The sequence below is a fragment of the Ptiloglossa arizonensis genome, chromosome 7 (assembly GCF_051014685.1).
Source record: "Ptiloglossa arizonensis isolate GNS036 chromosome 7, iyPtiAriz1_principal, whole genome shotgun sequence".
Classification (NCBI taxonomy): domain Eukaryota; kingdom Metazoa; phylum Arthropoda; class Insecta; order Hymenoptera; family Colletidae; genus Ptiloglossa; species Ptiloglossa arizonensis.
In genome coordinates, this window is record NC_135054.1 from 15,585,191 (window position 1) to 15,604,826 (window position 19,636).

Below are 19,636 nucleotides of genomic sequence, written 5' to 3' on the forward strand. Positions count from 1 at the left end.
GTAAGACAAGCATCCTAAAAGAAGAGCGGACCAACTTTTCCATCCCAGCTTCTACATGCATACGTGCCAGCATTAAGAGTTTGCCGTGAAATGGTATTTCGTGTGTTTCGTGAAGAGCTTCAACATTCGCTACACGAAGGTGTAGAAGACCTGCGTGCAACCCTGCAACACTTTTTCTTCGATTTTGAAAAGGAGAGTACTTCTACCCCTATTTTTCTGTTTTTCTTTCTTTTTTTCTTTTCTTTTTTCAACGACGCGTTACCTCGTGAATCGGATGTGTTTATTTAACATGGTTCTTTCCTTTCTTGTTTTTTTTTTTTAAATTCTTTTCGCATACATTCTCTCGGTGAAAGAGATGCTGGCGAGTGGCTCGACGTCTTTATGCACCGTTTAACGAAAACGTTGAAGTAACGCGGGCTCGTTGGGGAATTTCGCGATAACGCAGCTACCGAAACTTAGCAAACGAATCGTTCGGAGCGAAGTTGAAAATCGTACGCTGTCGAGAAAACCACGTGATACGTGTTTCCCGAGTCGCGTAATTCGAAACATCCCGTTTAAATTGTAAACGGGAAAGTTCGAGAGCCCGGCGCGGCTCTGCCCGATATTTTATTACAGAGATCGGTTTCATATATTGATACTTTTATTATATTTCACTGCGAGACAGTTACGAGATTTCGTGCGTTTAAATTATACCGGTTCTCAATACGTCGCGAAACTGTACGTATACTTTATCGCGTACGATAAAACGCGCGAACCGCAATCACTATTTTATTCGTTAAAAGGGGTAACCTATAGAAGGATAGATTTTATCACCGGAAATGATTGTTCGAGTGAAATTTTCCTTCGTGTTTATCCAAAGATTCGTCAATAGCTTTATTCGTCGGTGAATCTAGGTCGCGGAAGAAAAACCTCGAGCTCTCGTTCGTTACTGGAAATGATTTGAAAGACTTGAAAAATCATTGAAAGTTAAGTCATGTTTTCCGTATTAACTTGCATCGTAATTCTACGGTACAAGTCGCGTGTACGTAGCCTCTTACAATTAGAGGAACTTGGTGACATTCAATTTCATTCCATACGGAAAATAGTGCCAGACGTTGAACCCTGAATTAAGTCTCACTTAATTATTTGTAGAGTTCTCGTTATATTCAACGTTCCGGAGTGAGGAACATACGATCCGAAACAATTTTACGCAATAATATCAGCGCATTTAGGAAAGAATATATGCTTTACTAATTTGGTTTCACTCTGGTTACTAATGATGTAAAGTTCACGCGCAGACGTTTTGCATTAATTAAATCTTTCGATCGAAGAAAGCGAAATGAATTTTTATTGTTGCGAACAGGAGCGATGTAAATCGAAATATGAAAATTGTACGTTAAATATTCTTGGGCAAACATTCTTTCGGTAACTTTCTTTCCTAGAGATCGTATCTTATAATTTTTCATTAATTTTGCGAAAAAACACTCGGAATTATGAGAAAATTGTCGCAACGCTATCGAGCTATTGTACGAAAATACATTTATTCGACTTTAAGTGTCATTATCTTTCTCTTTTTTTTTTTTTTTTCGTGTGTTATGCAATTCACATGTGAATACTTAATGCTTTAAATATCGTACGATTAGATAAGAATTGAAACCGAGAATAGTATGAATAATAAAATGTAGTTATTTATCTACAAACGTTTCTTTTTATTTTTAAACGGACACGAAGCATAAATAAACAAATGGAAAATAATTTCACGTTACGAATAGTGTTTTTAAATGATCGATGTCGGTACGATTTGACTGTGAAACGTACAACGAATTTTCTGTGGCATTCTCTAATGTAACGTTCCATTAAAAGAAACATATTTTAAAAAATTTTACTCCGTTAGTAATACAGTGTCCCTGTGGCTGTTTTTCTATAAAAAAAAAAAAAAAGAAAAAAAAAAATTGTGCAATATATCGTTGGTGTACACTGCGAGCTATTTTATTACACTAACGTTGCAATTACATCGCTATTTAAACTTTCGTTACTTTTACGGCCGTCCTGTTGTTTTTATTGGTGTTGCTCCAGTTGTAGCGCACAAAAATAAACTTGGATACACGATAAAACGATAATACTTATTAAGTAAATAGTGTCTACAGATAAGGTGATATTTTTACAATAAATCTGGCACAAGATTATTATTTACTGTACACATTGGGTGCAGTGTAAACGAATGCACTTACACCTCGTAACCGCCTAACGCGTATTAAGTAGAATCGGAACGTCGGACTCGATACATTGATCGTAAACGAGTATTTTAAATGTTCGAATCGATATTCGATTGTCAATCGAATGAAAAGAAACATCAATGAAACGCGACAGTGGTTTGTTTCTTGTCCACGTTACGTCGTACGCAAGAACCGGAACAATGTTTGCCTTTCGATAAAAGGATCGGGTCGTGTTACCAAATGGGATTCATCGAACCCAAAAACTGGTAAGAATTTGCGCGAACGGCAGCCAGAGATCAGCTTCGTTGCTATATAGACGCGCACATTTCCCCTACTTTTGCATTGTTACCCATTCGCCCCTTTTGAGTCAACATGTATACGTCATCGTTCGTACACGCGGTGCATGCATCGTGCGCGCGCGCACGAACCACATCTATACGCCTAAGGCTGCGACGCACGGTCTACCTAAGTGTGTAACGTGTATACACACAGGAGACACACAGATGAGAACAGAGGTCGGATACTACACGAAACGCGTCTGTCAAAGCATGTTCTCTCGCGACATCGAACAAGTTTCTTATACCTCTGTCACCCTGTCATCGTGCGTCTTCTAGTATTTTGACACTGTCCCTCTCTTTCTCACCCTTGACACACACCGATACAACGCAGCTGTCCCGTTCTTTCTCATGGTTTTATTACTCACTTGCCGATAATCTCGCAGAGCTCGTAAACCTCGTCGAAGAGAACCTCGTCGTCCGCCATAGTGGCGACGAGGAGGTCGAGGAAGTCGACCGAACGAGGTGGCTGTACGCGCCAAAAGGCGCGTCAAAGCTATATGAATTCGTAATAATTCGGAAGGCGTGCAGATACGCGCCTCTCTTCTCTCGTAGTCTGGGCTGACGTCGTCGCGTTTCGTGTCGTGCCGTGTGGAATATGCGGCGGCGTGAACGCAGCCACGTATCGTGGATTCACGGCCGCCTCGGTTCTCCCACTCTCCACGCCTCTGTCTCTTTCTTCCACCAACGGTGACGAATTTGTTTTCCTCTACGCACACGTTACGCACATACACACTTGTACAGGTACACAGTCGTGGATAATACACCCGTGTAGCACGCCCGACTGACGTCGCACTGGCACTCGATCGGTAGACACGAGTTCGCAACCGTATAACCGAGCCTGGTTTGCGGACCGTATGTAAAATTTTAAGCGATGCCAATGGTGCCGAATACACAATCGACACCGCCTTCAAACCCTGGCTTGGCTCTCGCCGGCAAAGTCAGCGCACGCAACTGACGAGAATACGCTATACGTAGTACGGTCGTTTACACAATCGTACTATGTCTCGAGCACGAAGAAAACCGGATCGGGCCGAATCGGTTGCCTCGTCGGAACAGTCAGCCGTACGATTGACAAGGACCGACCAGCAAGAGCGGCCAGACGGACACCAATGCCACTGCACACGCTTTCCCCGTCTGTCAAAGGCTGGAGAAGTAGATTCACTCGCTCCGAAGCAAGACTGGTTGCATAAAACGCGGCGAGCGACTGCGCCGACTGACTAACAGCTTCTCCTCTGTCCCCTCTGACTAAGCGTTCAGCATGGTGGGGCGGGCGTGGCGCCGCTTCGCGTGCAACCTTTGGCGCTTTAATGCACTATGTCCTTTGGTTTGTCCCTTCGTCCGCAATATTCACGAAGCGTATGTAACGCTACCATCGAACGCACTACTAGAGCCCGTCCGTGGTTCAAGACACCCGGTATCCTCGATTACTCCGATGGTAAGTGACGCGATTCGAAAGAATTTCAATTTTGAAAGTGCGAAACGAGTACACGAGACGCGTCGCGTGTTACAGAATACGATTGAATATTTGCGCGTTTACCACAGTTTACGGAAAAACTCGCAAAGAACATTTTTACAAATATATCAACGGTCGGTACAGAAACGTACAACGTTGCTTTTACGAACATAACAATTATAAGGAAAATACGAAACCTCGATCGTTTAGCGATTTAAATACAATTTATTGTATACTGGATAATTTATTCGATACGTTCATTGAGAAATTTCCTTCACTCCTATTACCAATTAATTATTTATCGTGTGTGCATTTATTCTCGTTATCGTAAATGTGACAGCCCTTCGAAAAATTCATCCAGCTCTTCCCTTAAGCCAAACACTGCCAACATTATAATTGATTTATTGCGACCCCAAGTTTCACGAACTGCGAAAGTATCAATTCCTAAAAGCTTCATTTCGTCCTCGAGATACTTCAAATGTTTATGATCACATGCCTCCAAGATTACTATTCTTCTTCTGTTATTATATAAATAAATTATATCTTTCTATCTCTCGTTTTGTTCGCGAAAGATTAGATATAGCACGAATATTAGAATCTAACTGCGAGTGTAAATACAAGAAAAGTACTAATGTAGGCATTACCCTTGACTTGTCCAAATATCAACATATTGCCATTTTTGTTGATCAGCGTCCAAGTTACTATAAAGAGAAATCAAACCGTCTGCTATCTAAAATTAACGAGTTCAATATCACAAGTAATCTTCCACATATAAATAATTGTTATTATTTATGTACAATTGAAAGTAGTTGTTTATTGCTCCAATAAATTATATTGTACTTCAAAGTTACTTTAACAAACGTTTTCAAGTAATCTAAATTTGTGTTGATCTTACTATTGCTGCTGCTGTTCCCTGATCCATATATTGTTCAGTATTAAGTATTGCATAAAACAAATATTCCATTGAATTAGAATTGCGAGAAACACTCGTATGAAATTTTTTGTGTCTTTGATACAATGGACCTTTTTGTTTTTTATTTATTTTACCACCATTTCTGTAACTAAATAATATGGAATACGATTTCTAATAGTATTATTTCGCATTCAAATTTCAAACAAGAATCAAGATTAAAATATATTTATAGGAATTGAAATATAACAAAATTTATTCGGAAATTATGCAAACAAATATATGTGTACCTATTAGTTATATCCATTATGCCAACAGTAGCTCTTTTTGATTTTTTACCACAATATTTTTGGATACCGTAGTTTTGATGTTTCATTATAGAACGTCTTTGAATTTAGGAGATGTCAATGAAAATGCACTATTGTCTACATTTCATCGGTTTAAGAAGGGAAAAATTTAACATGCAATAGTAATTATATTCGATTTAACAATCGTGTTTTAAATACACGATATCTTTTGAGTAACACGGATAGCTTTTTTCATGACGAGTATGGTGTATTTGTTATATTTTCCATCTAAGTATACGTACGACAAGAAAATATCATTTTTCAAGAAAATAATTCATTCGATTAAAGTTAGCGAAAATATTTAATAAAATTGAACATATATCGAACCTGGATAATGTCAGGATTTGATGGTGACATAAAGAAGAAAACTGTTTCATCATCTGTCACACATGTTTTTAATTTTGTCGAATATATTCCATTTTTATTATGGATAAAATGAGCTCTTCTTATTATTAATTTATGCACGGTGATCTAAACTATTGAAATTACCAAATATTAATTAAGGAAAAATATTTTATCTGTTATTATCGACTCAACTGATCTGGACTGGATTTGAAATATACATATCGCAAACTCGCAAACAGCATATATCGATATTTTGAATAACAGGCAATTTCAGGGTAACAGTCTAGTGTTTGGTATGTTTAGGTTAGACTAGCTATTTTCATAATTAAAAATATTTGTAGTAAACCTAAATGTCATGTGATTAATATAAAATTTTTCGATGTTGATAGCGATTAACATTCGAATGCGACTTTGCTGAACAGAACTAAATTTTTTGTGGAAAAACAGTGTATGTTAAGAAGTGAAGATTGTTAAAATATCTACCAACTGTCAAATGATTTTTATACGATTTTGTTAAGAAACAACAAAAATCAGTTCAGATTACAAGAAGACCTACGAGTTATTTTATACAGTGAAAATGGCTGCAAATGAAACAGGTGTATCATTATTTTCTAGAGAAGATAACAAATGGAGAAAAGATTTAATTTCTCAACTTCAAGAAAGAAATAGAAGAGAAACATATTGTTTTGCAGATCTCATTAGTTTACGTAAGATTCTCCACTTTATATTTATGAATTTGATTAGCTTTACTAATTTAAGTGAATCAATTCAAATCCAGTATCGATATTAAAGTTTTATTCAATATTTTGTTACATTTACGGTACGGAGTAAAGCATATTTATAATACAAGATTGAACGAGAAGTTCATTTTATTCTTCTTAATTTGTAGATAACAGATTGTTTGAAAATGCAAATACATTGCGTGGAGAAAATATTCAATTAACTATAGCAAATGAAACTCTACGTCGCACAACAACTAGTGGAACTCTCATGCCAGGTGTAAATGCTGAACTTGATGCTCGTCTTTTGAAGCAAGCAGAAGAACTAGCAACATTGCATAAAAGAAAGGGAGAACACACACAACAAATAGTAGACCTTACTAATAAACTACAAGAAATGACAAAAGAAATTCAAGCCAAGGAAACCAGGTATTTAATATTTCCTCTTTAAAATCTATTTTCACTGCATATGTAATAAATGCAACTTATTGATCATATTGTATTAATGGAATTTGTAGTCTTGCTGAAAGTCTCGAGCTTAATGCGAGTTTACGTTTAGAAATTAATAATCGCCTTAGCAGAGAAAAAGAATTAGAAGGTATTAATCAAATGCTGACTGACGAATATCAAGCTCTACAACTTGCTTTCACATCTTTAGAAGAAAAGATTAGGAAAATACAGGTATTTATTGTACAATAATATAAATATGGGAATATATTTTATCGATACATAATAAATTATATTTGTAAAAATTAATAAATTGTGTCTATTTTTAGGAAGAAAATCGTCAATTAGTAGAACGCTTAATTAAGTACAAAACTAGAGATGCGGAGAAAGTGAATGAAGAAAATGAAAACATTTTGAAGTGAGTATATATATATATTTATTTTTCTTATTAGCTTTTTACTAATATGAATTATTTTCTTTTTTTTCTATCATCTTTTTATTAATATAAAGCAACTTATGTTTTATATAATGATTGTAAATAATATTTTGAAATCTTTCTATCCTTACGCACATTTACTATTGTTATTGAAAAGGAAGAATGGATGCTTCTTGTTGAAGTGTAGTATAATTAGGCTAAAGATTTTTATATTTTTATATGTAACACATAGTAATTTTTATTTGTTTCTTAAAAAGGTATATATTTGTTTCTTTTACTATGTGTACATATAAGAAGCGGGTTTTTGCAGTGGGTTTCTATTTTATTCTGGTTTGTTGTTTCTGTCTAGGTCCTTCAAACTATTTTCTATATTCCTAATTGTTTGTTTTAAGCCTTAATTTATATTGTTTGTTGACATGTGTTTAAATATTTTATTAATCAGCTGAAGAAAAATAAATTTCAGGTACATACAACATATATACATTATATAATTTTAGTTCATTTGAAAAGCTCTTCGATTAATATGCGATGCTCTTGAAACAGTATTTGGTACTTGATAGGAAACAATATTAAATGATAAAATTATTACAAGGATATAAATACTGTAAGAACATTTTTTCTCAAATCCACACTTCTTAAAAACTAAAGCTATTGACATTTTTCTTTAAACAAAATACAGTAATAGAAGTATTTATTCAAGTATTTATTTTTAATTATTTTTTTTAACTTACAAAAGCAATCTATATATTTACGCGATTTTAATCGAGAGAATGAATTATTTATTTGAAATTCATTAAGTTTTTGTCCAACATGATCAACAACTTAATATTTGTCTTTTGATTATGTAAATAGTACTTTGTATATATTCATTTCAAAATTCTTTTCAATCCATGATTGATACTTTGAACATTTGATGGTAAAATATGAGGGATATTATTGCGAAAGTTTATTAGTATAAAAGCCTAGAAGAAGAATAAAGTATTATTCATTATAGAACTACATGTAATATATTTCTTCATTAATGGGGAATATTGATAAAACTAATTACTTATGTTAAAGATTTTACTGCTCATTTTATAACTTGAATAACAGTTACAGTAATATACATTTGCATTGTATTATATAATGTACTGTTTTGAAACTAGTATATTATAAATACATCACTCCTGCTAGAATATAATATAGATTACAATGTGAGTAATTTCACTGTTATTTAAAGTTATAAATTCTTAATTGAATGAAATAATTATATATAATGAACATTGTACAAAATACTATCCTTTAAACCTGAAATTGATCACAATGTTAAATACATTGCTGCTGCTTATATCTTAGCAGTTAATTTACTATAAGCTCAATAAACTGCAAAGAAGGAGAATGTACATATACATAACAAAAATATATACATGTCTTTCTTTACTTGCAGGGGATCTTTGTTTATACTATAATTCTCTTTCTTTCTTAAACTCTGACAGTTTGTAGAGTAGTCTGATACAAGTGTCAGGCAATTTGTTTTGGACCTGTTTTTAGTTCGCAAGAATGTATCAACCTTTTGGAGAACAGCAACCATTTATGTGTTTCTACTAATATCTTGAAAACTATGAAAGATATAAATGAAGCATCTAAGTAAACATTGAATGGTTTGTTGCGCTGCGTTAAACTGTATGATAATTTTATTTTTTCTTAAAAATTTACAAAAAATTTATTTTTGAAAATTGTCATTAGTGTCTAAGAACAAAAAATGTGCAAAATTTTATTCAAAATATTTAGTATGTATTTGTAAAATGTCATTTTTGTAATGAATGCGTCGTAGTAATTGTAAATTATTGCATTAAACATCACACCGTATTAACAGGTTGCTTCGCAATAAGAGGTACAGTCGTGAATAAGGAATACAATTAGTTCAAACAAAGCTTCATTTACGAGACAATCAATTTTGAAAATACATTGCAACGTGTTATCTGAAGTTTTAATACTCTGTAAATCCTTATCGTTTCTCAACGTAAGGCGCACACAATTAATTATAAAGAAACAGATGTGTATTGTACTCATGATACAGGATGATCTAAAATGATGGGTCACACGAAAATTTGTTGCATTAAAAGATATCGAAACGAACTGTATTATTTTACAGTTTGAAGCTTCGTTTTCGAGATATGAGCAATTCAAATTTTTGAATTTGAATTCAGCGCCACTTTTAAAACGTTAGGCGGTTATGCGCGCGTCGGTGCGCGTCGTTACGTACACCCACTCACATGGGAAACGCGCATCGGTGCAGGTTCATATTCGTCGCGTCTAAATTAAAAAGTTATAATACATTTTCAAGCGTATATTTTTCAAGTGTAAACAATATTTTATGCACCGAAATCGCAGTTGCACTCAACATTGGCTCTACCAGCTACAGGTGAACAGTAATTTTCATTTTATATAATTTTCTATGAAAAGGACAGCGACCTGCGACGGTTACGCGTCCCTCTTTGAATTTTTAATCAAATTAAATTGGATATCGTTACAGTCCTTTGACGTACGAGCAAAAATCCGGAAACCAGCATTCGAGAAAATTCAATAAACCATTAAGATTAGAATTTATTGTGCAAGGATGAAGAGAAATATCTATAACGTACGTATTGCCCGCATACATTACAATTTACTGATACGCGAGCGAATCTTTTTTTATGTAAAATTACGTATAATATAAAATTGTCGGTTAAAGGTAAGTTTTATGCGTTAGCGTATTAAATGTATACGAATTAAGTAAAGTATAACGAGTGCGTTTACGAAAATAAAATAATGCACGCCAGAGGTCGCAAAGATTGTAATTGCTAATATCTCGAAATCGAAATTATACATATGAAAATGTTCAAGTATTTCTTGTCACGATTTCGGGATAATTTACATATTATTTCCGCGATAAACAATTATCGTATACATCTAGAGTGAACAATTCTCGATTTGTTATACGTATTTACTATAAATTGTTGCCACGTAACGAATAAGTAAATTTGACTCCAGTGTGAGTCATACGATACACGACATTTTTATGTCATGTCAGTTGACCCCTCTGTTTCAGAAATAACTAGTACGCGAAACAATAAAGTGGGGTTAGCTCCTTAGTGGCTCCGAACGGTTTAATTGTTTTCGATTCGATTACAATTATTATTTATTCTTATCAACATAACTGGGTTGTCTAGTAGATTCGATACATTTTTCTATTTAAAATGACATTTTGCACATTTTTCGTTTATTGAGAAACATTGAATGATTTAAAAATATCCGCGAAGCGGGGAAATTAATGTAACTTTAAAATAACGAATTGAATTATCTCGTAGTTTTATACAGCACAATAAAGTGTTCGATATTTATTTCAACATTTTATTCAATAATTTCTTATAGTTTTCAAAATATTAATAGGAATGGAAAAACGCCCTCTATGTTTCAAATGGTGACGTTCTATCCTTGTATACTACAAATCGGTAAAAAAGATTGTCCGATACTTGCATATTGGACTCTTTTACAAATTTTGAAAACAAAATCAAAATTTTCGTGGAAGCGATGTCGCCGTTAGTAGCTATTTTATCCATGGAAATTATTCAATTATGAAACTAGTATAAAAATATTTGTACCGTATACTTGTACCTGTGATATGTTATTTTTACATTTTAATAGGTCAACATTCACTAATCAATGATTGATAAAAAATTATAAACTATTATATGAAACTTACACCTTACAATTTTTTTTTTCACGACATTTCATACTAATTTGAATATACTTTACGATTAAATAATTTTGATAGTTTCATAGCTCGCACATTTTGTTCTCGTTGTTTACACGATGTTTGTACGATAAAAATAATAAACAGTCAATAAGAATTTGTTATCTATCAAGCTTAACATTACAATCTATGTTAGGTTGACGAAACAAAATTCTTCTAATTAAAATTAAATTCGAGATATCCATTAAATTATAATTTCAGTCGTATTATTTTACACATCGGTAGCAATAATTGTACATGATCACTCCTGATCAGAATGTCGCTCAATAATTTGTATTTTTTCAATCAAACATTTCGATAACACTTTAAGATTATGGTATACTCAGATCACGATTGAACACAAATAGAAAATATAGTATACACAATGCTTTTCAATATTATTTGAAATTATTGTGTATTCAATTATTTCTTACATTTAAAAACTTACCGAAAATGAGTGATATTGATGAGTTTGTTCACGAATGGGTTCAATTTGCAATTGTATCAACGTTTCGTAAATTTCCTTGAAATTACGATGTAGGCGAAGAAAATTGTTTATTAACTGAAATCCACATAAAAAGTTTAAAGTCAAGTCATTGTATTATATTTCGTAACATGAGCAATTTATTATTTACATTAATTAAGTTTGTGCGATCACATCGGTGTTCAATGCTCGATAGAAGTTATTAGGGACAGCATGCATCAGGGATAAACGTTCGAGTCTTCTGAACAGTTGTTAATACTGTTAATAAAACGTTAAGTTTTCCGCCGTGGGACATGAGATTCTGTCAGTATAGAGTTTCATTTGTTTTCCTCACGCTAGCACATCACATTGCTTGACATTTTCGTTTCAGTGAGAGTTTTTCCAGCCCGTCAGCCTTTTTGATGCATACCATAGCAAAATTTGGGTAAGTTTGAGCAAGTGATGTGACAGAAATTACGCTTAACGCGCTATTCTGCAGCTTTGAGCCGTTCGCTAAAGGAACCTGATCGCATCGAACGTCCACATACGTTCACACCTCTTCTATTTGTCCACGTTTGATGCACACAAACGTTTCACGTGTATCGTTGCGTAATTAATTAATAAATGACATGTGTAAATATTTTCTTCCAACCAGCAAATTTAGAAAGCTTGAAGGGCAACTGTGCTTACTTATTAAACGCATACCGTTGCTGAAAGTACATTTACAGTTATAAACATCGACCGTAACGATCGTCAAGCAGTCGAATAAACACAACTAATATAATCTAACGTTAATATTAACGAGTAACAACAGCGAAGACATAGTTCTACTAATTCTTTTATTTTGCATGAGGTTTAACAATTGGATGATTCGTTCAAAGACCAAAGGTGTTTTTCGACGTTTGTTTGGGGTATTTACATGTAACATTATTTTTCTTTTTTTTTTTCCTATCTTTTTAACTATTCTTCAACCCATACCAACTGCGGGAACGTTTGTTCTTTTTTCTTTTCCAGAAAGAAACAAGCAAGGATGCAAAAGGAGCTGGAGGAAGCGGCTCGTGATACACAACCTGTTAATCTGGATCGATCAAGTTTAAAAGAAGGAATCGCTGGTCTTCCTACCGCAGTACCGACAAAAGTGTCCGTCACGTTTGTACGTTGACAAAAATTTAATTTATGACATACAGTAAGTCCTCGAGTTACGCGGTCTCGAGTTACGTGGATTCATAGACATGCGGTTTTGTACATACTTACGTCCTTACACGTATTTTTTTACACACGTGTGTACGTAGGTATCGAATAAAGTTTTCTTCTCTTCAATTTTCTCGTTTCGCGAATGAGTACACACGGATTTTAAGTTTAAGTTTCTAAGACAACGTTGATTGTTGTTGATTTTTTTAAATCGAAATTGTGCACGAAATGTATCGCAGGGAGAAAGAAAGATCAGTATTTATGCAATTCGACGTGTCTGGAAAATTTTACAACGAATTAACCGTGTAAGTCGAGGACTTACCAGTGAAATTACTACAAGTAAAATGACAAGAAGCAGTATGATTATATAATAAATTTAATTTATACGAGATTTACGAATAGGATACATACAGAATTTTCCATACGATTTTGCTTTTATACATGCAAAGATCTGTACGAAGAAACTTGTTGTTTCCTTAGGTTATAGTCAACTAATCTTTTTACACAGGATTCGATAAAATTATTTATTTTCCATAACGAACGTCCAGTATGGTATTTATACAATTTCTTTCAATTTAAAGTATACATAGTTGTGTGGTAATTATTTGCATTGTTTAGTAGATTTGATTATCACACTGATAATACGATATCGTCCAAGTATTCAGATAAATATACAAACCATGTGATATGAATATTATTCATGTAGAGTGTCTTATCAGAAACGGATCACCTATTTATTTCCTTTGTTCTTGACAATACAGAAAATTGATTCAGATTGGTGCAAAACAATTTATTCGTTTAATTTAAAAAAAATTATTGGTCATTAAAAATGTATTTATGTAATTTAAATGGTTTCTTAAATAACAGATACGGACGAGATTTTATTACACTATGTGTTATAATATATCGATGATTTCTAAAATTTTAAAACATATGGTCTTGAAGAAAACTTCAAGAAAATGATTTGAAAAAAATTTTTGGTTGCACTCGATTCGTCCAAATTACGTCTAAAACATTTTTTCCGTATAGTTGAAAACAATGGATATTGCGTGTTCTGTTTTAAAAACGACAATCTATATATATATAACGTATTTGAAAATGAGCGAGGGATAAACGTATTATTTTAATTACTTCCTGCAAGTATTCCTGAGTTAAAAGGCTGGATTGACTGCAATAGTACTTAATTTATTGAAATATGGGGCACTAAAAGTATATTAAATTTATATATAGTAATATATATATATATATATATATAGATAGTATATCTAAAATATATATGTCTTTGTTGATGAATTCTTTTCGACGACATTTGAGAATTTTCTACAATTAGCAGCGCAGTTTGTTAGTAATGATTGTATTTGATATATTAAAATATTTACATCAGGATAATGTCTTCTGGTTTATGTTAGTATCTTGTATTTATAACAATAGGTTATCTGATAGCGATAGACGTTATTGTCGAGTGCTTCTTATTATTTTTTATGGATTTTACATTTCTTACCTATGCATGTTATGTTATTGGAATATCGGTATACGTGTTGTTGCATAGGTTTGTGGTTTACCAGCATTTGCAATTGCAAACATCTACTTTTCGTTGTGTTCTAGTTTAGTATATGTAAGAATAGCATATTACTAGTAATATGCGGAATATAATATAGGATTAAAATGTCACACTGTTTAACTTAAGTATGTTTGTTTTATGTTTACGAATATATCGATGTATTAATATATAAAAAGTTTAGGAACAATATTTGAATTTTTATATTTTCTATATTTCTATATTTCTATATTTCTATATTTCTATATTCGGTACAGATGTAGTAACGTAGTCGTTTCTATAGCGTTGATAATAGGGTTGTTTATCGAGACTCGTATATTCACTACGGTTTATTAACGAGATGTATTTTAGCATTCGTACATTTCGAAAAAGGAGAAAGCTTTTAGATCGTTTCAATGCACATATAGCATCAGAAGGTAATGTTTGGTAAAGAGAACATTATTTGCATCATTAAAGTATTCTACGTAATGTACATTACCATAATCACGCACGATATGTTTTATGCATGAAAACTGGAAACAGTATAAATTTATCGTACTGTTTAAAAGCGTACTGTATCTCACGGTACGATTATAACGGTGTACCAATCTTTTAAGCTCGCGTTATCTGAGCTGTTGTATTTCACAAATGGGAATAACATTTGTTACCTGGTATAACACATTTAATAATTACAAAATCAATGACACGGTTGACGCGACACTTGAACATTCCTGCGACATTACTCGCGTTATTTATACACTTTAGGATCATGCTTAAATAATTTTTCCTTGCTAATTATAATCCGCCTCGATTTTCATCGACGATGTAAGAATATCGCAACTTAGAACGTTAGACGCTTCTGGAGAGTAGGTATGAGTAATATTTTATCATTATTGAATTTTAAACTGTGAAATTTCTCGCTGAATTGTTTTCCGTTCTAAAGTTTCAGTGCAAGTCGAACGAAACGCGTAATCGTCATTAAACAGGCTTGGTACATTAACTGTCGCTTCCTGCATGCGAGGATTTTTCAAAATTTATACGTCAAGCGTTTCGTAACCCTTGCAGAACGCACACGACGGGGAAGTTTATGCGGTACAATGGTCTCCCGTCGAGAGGATCCTTGCCACCGGTGGAGCCGACAGGAAAGTGAAGCTCTGGACCGTTACAAAAGGTGATTAATTAAAAACAAAAATCGTACGATTGAAACTCCGCTCTCGGATTTAAATACGTGCGCAATTAATCAAGGATATCTCGAACAAAACCCCTACTAAGCGTGTATCGCGTGCAACCGTTGAGATCTCCCTCGACCCTGTAATCTGTTTAGTGGCATCGTTATTATTCGCATTCGTAACGAGCTGCGATAGAATGCGTGCATTATTAACCGTCTTCCGTTTCGTTCGTGCGTCTCTCACCGTTTACGGTAAATTCGCCGTTTCTTACACTGACCTGGATCGAAACGCACAACGTCGAGCAGTCGAGGGGAAAAAAGAATCGCGGAGATAAAATAAATTCTCAATATCGATGCTCGAACGAGGGAATTAATGGAAAAAAAAAAAGAAAAAAAAAAATTCACGCAATTCGAACGTTCGAAAACGCGCGCAGAGTCACCGCCTCCGACCGTACACTCTTTTACAAGTTTGAATATTTATCGAAAATAATTAAATTGAAAATAATTTCCTCGCGCTTAGCGCGACTGGACGGGCTAATAAAGTGATACGAAAGTCACTTTGGAACTTCATTAAAACTTACCATAATGAAGTAATTAAAACTTTGTTGCCATCCTCTGTTCATGAATACAAATACGTGCTTGACAACTAGTTCCATTTCGGGGCGAAAGAAAGAATTGCGCGATAATGGCTGCCCGGATAAATCAATTGCAGGCTTTCGTAACGACCGGTCCGTTTTCAATGGTGAATTATCAAATACGACGACGGGTGTCGGTATTTGTTATCGTCGCTACGCCTTATCAATTTTAATTTCACGCGGATAAATAATTCTCGTATCGCTCTTCGATTCTTCGACCAAACGATACGCGTGTTCGACGACACAAATTTAACGATAAATCCCAATAGATACATTTTATTTCAATTCCTTGTTTCATCTCGAACCGACTCTCCTCGTTTCGACCATACTTGTAACATTCGTTTCTAACACAACGTTGCACACATACAAATTTCTAATTTCTAATACACCAAGGTGTACACAATCTGTCGTATCTGTTGTATCTTTTCCTCTAAAGGCTCTTTTCCACCCACTTAATGAAGTATGTTAACGAATCAACAGGTTACTTGGTGCAATCTGTGCGTGGTGTGTATAGGCGAGCATAGAGGCGCCTATTAAAACCCTGGCTGCCGGTAGAAACATTTTCCCCGCTATGGCGGCGCGATCGCACGTGCTATAACCTGCTCGAGTGTAATCCTCTCGCCACGTTGCAAATTGGATGAAACATCCGTCCTTATTGTACGGGTTATATCCGCTTAACCTGCCCTTTCCACGTCCTCTTCGTATATTCCCCGATCTCCTCCCACTTTCTCAACACTTCTGTGCATTGTCTATGCCCTTCTCGAAAGTCTTTACGCGTTTAATCCTCTTTAACCGGCCTTCGTTGCCGAAAGGTGTGCACGTGACGAGTTTCTCGTCGTGGTGGGCGAAACGTTGTCCAGTTCCATCGAAGTATCGAGTTCAAAGAGAACATCAAGTTCGAGATAGAGACTGAGTACCGAAAAAGGTTCGAGATGGACCAGGTTGAAGAGAAACGAATCGAGAACAAGTGGAACGTTCCGTTACGGAGTTATTTCATTCTAAATGTTCTGTTTCAGGTATTGTGGAGAGCAAAGGTATGCTCGTTGGCAGTAACGCTGGAGTGATGTCCGTCGACTTCGATTCTACGGGGACACTGATCCTTGGTGCGTCCAATGATTATGCCAGCCGGGTGTGGACCGTCAACGATCTTCGGTTAAAGGTAAGTGACGACTGTTCGTATTAATAAAGTATTTCGATCTGCAAAAGACACAGATTGCTCGGAAATATTTAGTAGCTTCGTGTTTGAGAAGTTTGAACATTTATTGTATAATACATGCGTACTATGACTATTTCTACACGAATCGGTGTTTGTGAATATCGATAATGGTATCTGCTTCTATAATAACTAATCGGAAGACCCACAACAGTCAATGTTGTTAAATACTAACGTAAGTAGAAGTAGCAGGTACTGGTCAGACGACCCAACTAAGTTTACGTTTATACTACATTTTGTACATTGCTTGGAAAAATTTACTTAACGATACAATTTAAGAAACAACAAAATTACTTGTTTTCTGTATTTATTTATTCATTTGGGCGTGTACCTGAACGTATGGGACCTAAGAAGTGTGTACATCTATAATTGTATAAGGAAATATTCCGATTCTAGATCAATTTGTGTTATGTAAATACGAGACGCGAGTATGAATGAAATTTGTCGGAATTAATTTTAAGAAACATTTGGAATACTTACTTTTGGAGTACGAAGATACTTTTAACAAGTAACTGCACACGTAAATGAATAAATAAAAAATGGGGTTATAAAATTAGGTCATCTTACAAGTGATGTTGTTTTTCAATGCTAATTGTTAGCGCAAAGAATGAACACTTACGTTCGTTTCGAACCAACGATGTGTCGAGCATCGATTTCCATAATTTTTTCCATCTCTCGACTAACTTTTGAATTCCATTTTTAAAAAACTTTGCAGATTTCGAATGATTCGTTCGCAAATAAAAAACGTTGCAACGATCCTAGTAGCTAGTAATCACTCGATGCAACGTTTGGTGGTTATCGTAGAAATTTATAATTAAAGCTCTCAATTCTGTCTAAAATTCTCTAACGTTATCACGATGGGACGAAATTCCCATGTTAAAATTTCTCATTAAAAATGACAAATTTCCGTCCAACTGTATCGAATTTAGCTCGCGGATGGTCGAGAGCATGCTTTCGAAGAGACTTAGATAAAATTTTCTATAAACGCATCCCCGAAACAAGGTATGAACGTTCGCGCGAAGATAAGTAAACGACATTGCTAATGGAATGATTCGATGCGCTGTAAATGGAGCAATTAACGGATCGCTTAGCTTTCGTTTGCGTAAAAATGTACTGTTTGAAAAATTCACCGATACGCGCGTACTGCTCCGAGCCGAACGGTTCCGTTTCGGAATTGGCTCGCGTTAATATAATACGGAAGGAACGAAAATTGAAATTCCCATTAAAATTTCCAATCGGTGTTATCGGCTCGGGTGAAAAATATACACCCTGTTCGGAAGAATGGCGCGTGAACGGCCCACTTGTAAAACGTGGAATCGCATTAAACCGTGGGCCGCTTTCATTTTCGTATTGTCCAACGGCGTGAAAACAAATGCGGCGAACGTTTAAAATTGTTCACTCGGCAGAATGTAATTACAAACACACGACAATACGAGAATTAAACGATGTGATATTTAAGGCCCGTAATGTACCTTTTTCCACGCACGGTGAACCACCTCGAATCCCGCTTTTCAGACCGATGTAACACGCAACGCGCGTACAAGCCCCCACTTCTGCCCGACGTAACTCGTATATTAATAACGCGCGACCGTGCTGTAAAATTGCTCGAGTTATCGTCCCGGTGAAACGACAACCGACGTTTTTTCTTTCTTTTTTTTTTTTTTTTGTTATTGCGGCCACACCGTGGCGTGGGCTATATCGGGCAAAGGAGGTTGGAAAAATGTTACATACGAAGGTAGACGAGGGACCGTAGGAAGCACGGTAATGAGGCGAACTTATCTACCCGTCGTGAAAATATGATTGGCTACGTGGATATGTCCCGGGAAGTGTATAAACAGATGCCCGGCGAAACGCGCGTTAAATTACCCGGGGACCGTTCCCGAGACGAGACGATCTGTAAATCTAACAGCACTAGAATACGAAATTTATCGTCACCTTCTTCTACGACCTATTATACAGCGGTTCGTGTAAATCTACCGAGCGAGATCGTAAAGCTAATGACGATTCGCAAAAAGCTTCCCGGCAGGGATCGTTCGGTGAAATCACTCGGTGAATCTTTACGTCACCTCCGTCGGTCCGGAGCAGCGTTCGATGCTTCCTAGTTTCGTAATCTTCGACGGAAGAATAATACTGTCTCCTCTGCGCCGATGATATCGATATTCTCTCATCTAAAGTTTGTCCCAGTTTTGTTCCACTCCGGCTCTTGATATCGGGGAACGAGCGAAAAGTTTCGCGGTTGTCTTCCTCGCGGCTTCCGGGCTTCCTTTTTCCCCTTTGTGTTTCTTTCGAAAGACCTTCCCTACCCACCTACCTACCTACCTCCTGCTACACCGGTCGGTCTGAAAGCGGAAAAGTCATCGGAAGAATGATATGTTTTTTTTTTTTTTTCTACTACGCCGCGCTAGGAGTAACGTCGAGTCTTCTTCTCGCGTACGAATGAACTTGAAAGTCCCGAGACCGGGGACGTTGCGAAAGGTGTGCAATC

At 35.3% G+C, this 19,636-nt stretch overlaps 2 protein-coding genes and 1 long non-coding RNA gene across 13 annotated transcripts in view; 2 read left to right on the forward strand and 1 right to left on the reverse strand.

The window, feature by feature from the left end:
• Window positions 1–3,096, reverse strand: part of Cask (peripheral plasma membrane protein CASK) — a 266,805-nt gene extending 263,709 nt beyond the window's left edge. For all 8 annotated transcript variants that reach the window (XM_076316663.1, XM_076316662.1, XM_076316659.1 and 5 more), the window contains exon 1: window positions 2,899–3,096. In XM_076316663.1, coding sequence (XP_076172778.1) covers window positions 2,899–2,957 — 59 coding nt within the window. In that variant the 5' untranslated portion in view covers window positions 2,958–3,096. The remainder of the gene's footprint in view (window positions 1–2,898) is intronic.
• Window positions 3,097–3,781: 685 nt separating this feature from the next.
• LOC143149352 (autophagy-related protein 16-1-like) lies at window positions 3,782–17,213 on the forward strand. 4 transcript variants are annotated; one of them, XM_076316666.1, is made up of 9 exons: window positions 3,782–3,968; window positions 5,978–6,295; window positions 6,478–6,736; window positions 6,826–6,988; window positions 7,084–7,172; window positions 11,799–11,852; window positions 12,422–12,560; window positions 15,201–15,306; window positions 16,955–17,213. In XM_076316666.1, exons 2-9 carry the CDS (start codon window positions 6,166–6,168, stop codon window positions 17,119–17,121), a joined length of 1,107 nt encoding a protein of 368 aa, XP_076172781.1. In that variant the 5' UTR covers window positions 3,782–3,968; window positions 5,978–6,165; the 3' UTR covers window positions 17,122–17,213. The 4 variants fall into 4 exon arrangements, with proteins under 4 accessions (XP_076172781.1, XP_076172782.1, XP_076172780.1 ...); XM_076316667.1 differs by lacking the exon at window positions 3,782–3,968 and adding an exon at window positions 5,865–5,881; XM_076316665.1 differs by lacking the exon at window positions 3,782–3,968 and having other exon boundaries at window positions 5,929–6,295.
• On the forward strand, window positions 9,263–9,793 carry LOC143149405 (uncharacterized). The gene is made up of 2 exons (XR_012992768.1): window positions 9,263–9,594; window positions 9,706–9,793. It is a non-coding gene; the product is annotated as an uncharacterized LOC143149405 (long non-coding RNA).
• Window positions 17,214–19,636: the final 2,423 nt, after the last annotated feature.